Below are 4,337 nucleotides of genomic sequence, written 5' to 3' on the forward strand. Positions count from 1 at the left end.
AGGGCAACTCCAGAGTAGAATACGGTTCAACCCCTCTTGAAGAGATCGGTTCCAGAGCCCATGCTGTGCATCAAGGTGAGTCCAGCTATATCTAGTCAGTACCTCTCAACCTCACGGACCAGCTCAGGCTCTTTGCCCACCAGAGTTCATGTTCCATGTCCTAAGAGCCAGCTTTGGTAAGCCAGGGTCAGAGCGCCAAGGCTGACCAATTGCATCATGCACCTGACTCTTATGGCTCTTCCTGCAGGTGGTGGGCCCACAGGAAAGCACACCCACTTGTCTCATTCTAGCTGAGTCCAAATGGACCCCATGTGAAGAAAGCCGGTCACAAGGCACTCGCGGACAAGGCCCCTCCCCCAGGCTTGATTCTAGGTTGGGGCCCCGGTATCCCATGTCCAAGCAAGGGACATTGAGCTCCTTGCTTTCATCCATCCATAAATATTTTGAATCACTCTTTGTCTGGCCTGTCACCTAGGACCAATCTGCCTTGGTAGACACTTTCAGGTTAGRCCCTAGAATTATTCATGTGCACAAACCTGTCCACCACAAGAAGTTGTCGATTCAAGGAGGCGCTTCCTAGAACTTATTCTAAACCATTAACATAAAAACCAGCTCCCAGAGAATGAGATAAGGAACCAAAATCGAATGTCTCGTTTGTTTAACTGATGACCTTTTAGGTTTGGGGCAACYCACACAACCCTTTCGGGAAACACAAACTATTATGGTTTCTCAAAAAGTAATATTAAAATAGAAAAATCAACAAAAGCACTACTGTTTGTTAAGCACTGACATCACTGCATGCCTAGTGATTCACACGGGCCGCTCTCTTTTATCCATCATATGGTTGGCTGACTCAATAAATGCTCTACAACAAGCTTTCCCAAACCTGCGAGCTGCTTTGTGGTGGAGTACCACTCAGTGGTGACACCATCTATTGTCACAGCCTGTATCACGTTATTCACGCCCCGGTGCAGACGGTACAATCTTTTAATTACAGTATATGAGAGATAGATGATGACTTATCACAGGCCCTTACACCACATCAAATGGCTCTTCAGTGAGGGCTCTCTCTGGATACTCAAACTCCTTTATCAGTGTTGGGTGCTTATAAAAGCGGAGGCTTTTTGCTGCCTTATGTGTCGCTGCGCTGCACTTTGAGGCTCGAGTCTGAAAGCACAATTACAGCACATTTATTTCATTAGRGGTTTGTGGCTGACAAAGAAAAAAGGTTAGCAATTTAAGCCCAAGCCCCACTAAAAATACAACTATTTCCAGTTTGAACTGCAACAGAACTGCTTCCTCAAATCTGATTTTCCACAAACATTCAGCAGACTTTTTACCTTCTTCTTTTCACACAGAGGCAGCAAAACAGCTCAGATGGAAATCACACGGTCATTTTGCCTTTTTTTTTTCTGCCGAGTGACATTTAAAATCGGAGGGGGGAGAAACTTGTTTCGACATCCTCATAAATCTGGATTCAAGAAGTTGTGGTTTTTACATAACTGATAGTTTTTTTTRTCCTCAGGCTTTAGTCATTCTTCAGCGAGTGTGAAGTTTTCAGGAGTGTTTGTAGTTAGGGCAAGAGTTTTGACGAAAGATTAGAAAAGAGAACAGGGAGGAGGACGTGAGAGGTGTTGACGTTTTTTTATTATTCTTAGTAGACCAGTAATGCAACCTGTCATGAAGGAAATATTGTTGACTTTCATGCTAATGTTTACCGTCAGTAAGGGTCATGCTTTGTAAATAGTGCAAGAAAGTGAGCTCTTGCAAGATGTGTTGACTCTTTCAGTATGTGTTGGGGATGACTCGCAGCTACTACTACCCCAACTTTTACCTCAATATCTGTAAAATCGTAACCATAATTGTGATTTTGAAATAAGTCGGCAGTGGCGGCCATCTTGACTTGGGTTTCAGAAGTTAATCAGATGTAGCAGTACATCCAATGAATAGTTTTCATTAAATTCCATCCACTGGTTCATGATACATTTTGCTCACACAATTACACACGCAAAAGAAAAAGTACATTATTTTTGCTTTAAGAGGGCAACAATAATATAAAAAAAAACTTTCAGTCCTTTAAATTAGGGTTATGTGGAGCCATCTCCTCTGAACCTCACTACAAAATATCCCAATTATCCCATTAGACTTCTATGATTTTAAAATACCACTTAAAACCCATGCGTCACAATGCACATCAGCAACTGTTGAGTATTTCATTGCATAAACAGTCACAACTATAATATGTAACACTTATTGACCCAGTCACAACTATAATATGTAACACTTATTGACCCAGGGGCCAGAGATTCTAAATAAACTGTGGGATTCGTACCGACAGCCATAAGTCAGCATGTGAAACCTGTGACTGCGAAATTAAGAGTACGGCCCGGTTTTCCACAGAGAGAARGGGAAAATACTTTTCCTGGCTTTGTTGCTGAAGCTTGAAGTCATCACTCATAAAAGCAGCCATGTCCTGCCAGCACATTTAAATGAAGCCACGGTGGATTCCGTGTAATTCTATAACCTATTTGTGACGAGGCTTTAAACAATTACAAGAGCTGCAACCTAATGCCATAAACWCAAACAGGAAAAACATAAATACTCTGAAGTTATAAAGAAGTAGCTGGGTGATAAATTTAGCATCAGTTTTTCTGCGAAATTGTTTGCTGAGAACATAAAGAAGAATCTGCTGAATCAAAAAAAATGCTTATTTGCTGCCATCAAGTGGTGGCATGGATCACTGCATTATTTATAATTAAATGTTAAACGATCACCAACACAAAACCACAACACAATACTCCAAAAAATAAAAACGTACCCTTTGGAAGTAATTCCAAATAAATTTATTGTTGGTTTTATCCACTGTACAAAGAAAGAATGGAAACCCCTGGACACTTGACGGGTCTGAGCTGGAATCCCAGAGGGACAGAACCATGTTCACTTTCAGTATTCAGGCAGAAGGCAAGCAGCCGTGAGGTCGCACCACGGGTCTACTCCAGAGCTTTGACGATGGCCTCGTTGGCCTCGATGCTGATCTTAACTTCTGCCTTCGCCGCCTCGTCATTTGTGCTGAGCAGGTCAGACTGGGCTTTCTCCAGGTTGGCCCTGGCTGCCTAAAAGTGAATTAAACATAAAAAAATAACGTGACAAAGATAATACTTGATATTTTTGCTTATTTGTCCACGAATGTTGATTTTTTTTTATTGCTACGCTCCAGAATTACAATATTTGACATTAAATTTGTCACGAACTCTCAGTCCAAAAAGCTTTGAGGCTAAAGCGGATGTAAAAGCTGGAGGAGCCAAAATGAGGCTAAAGATGAACGGAGAAAATCCCTCAGTCTCTTTGCTCAGAAAGCTTCATTTGTCACAGTCGCGATTAGACACGAGAAATGCCAAACATAGCTGGAAGTTAAAGGTCTCTCAGTGGGGATTTGGCACATCTGCTATAACTCAACAGTGACTGACCTTTCTCTCCTTATTATCAATGTGGGACCATGTCCTTTGTTACTACTGAGCAGTGGGGAGGGGGGGGGTAGCATTTACTGCTATGAAGTGAACTTGACAGAGGCAATGCCCAAAGATGGATAGATTTGTGTATGAAATTCTAGCGTTATACGATGCTAATTGTGTTAGCTTTTCTATGGAGATTTTAATGTTAATTTAGCATCTAAAGAAATTGTTTAGCAACTTGGGATCTATAAGTTTTTTTAAACACACTATGAATGCTTTATTAGACATAAAATATACAAACTGGTGTTTACGTAAAACAGTCGATTCAATCAATCTTAGATTGATTTCATTTAAATTTGAGAATATGGATTCATAGGGTGTGAGATTGATTTCTCCTCATGGCGTCTTGTGTGTGATGAAGCTGAGGCGCATTTCTATATTTTGTCTCACTTCTGCCTTGCCGCATGTTTAAATCTAGTTGACGTTCAGTGCTAACGTTAGCTTCTGACAACAAGCTGTCTGTGGCAAAAACAAAACACAACAAACAAAAACAAAACTAAGGAATCACTAACATTAACCGCCGACTCTCCTCAGATCGTAAAGGTAACAGAGACCATGGCAACTTTTGTTTGCAAAGATTAGCGCTCGTACGCGGCAGCAGAAAACGAAGGCTTCGAGCGGCTCGTTCAGGTGCTCCAAGCAAAACTACAGTTTGTCAGCATCTGACTGAAACTGTTCTCCCCGGCATGTATGAATGTGTGAAAGATGACGTTCTAACAAAATCCTTTAGTTTTGTTGTTATCACTATTATTTTTAAACTTTAAAGGGGCAATATCATGTAAAAATCAACTTTTTTGAGTTTTATATCATGTTATAATGTTATAC

The 4,337-nt window shown here is 41.0% G+C and overlaps 1 protein-coding gene across 1 annotated transcript in view; it reads right to left on the reverse strand.

The window, feature by feature from the left end:
• Positions 1-2,826: 2,826 nt before the first annotated feature.
• atp5f1d (ATP synthase F1 subunit delta) overlaps positions 2,827-4,337 on the reverse strand; it is a 7,472-nt gene continuing 5,961 nt past the window's right edge. Inside the window, exon 4 of the mRNA XM_014004560.1 lies at positions 2,827-3,113. Within this exon, the coding sequence (XP_013860014.1) occupies positions 2,991-3,113 (123 nt within the window). The 3' untranslated portion in view covers positions 2,827-2,990. The remainder of the gene's footprint in view (positions 3,114-4,337) is intronic.

This window comes from Austrofundulus limnaeus, unplaced genomic scaffold (genome assembly GCF_001266775.1).
Source record: "Austrofundulus limnaeus strain Quisiro unplaced genomic scaffold, Austrofundulus_limnaeus-1.0 Scaffold25, whole genome shotgun sequence".
Lineage (NCBI taxonomy): Eukaryota > Metazoa > Chordata > Actinopteri > Cyprinodontiformes > Rivulidae > Austrofundulus > Austrofundulus limnaeus.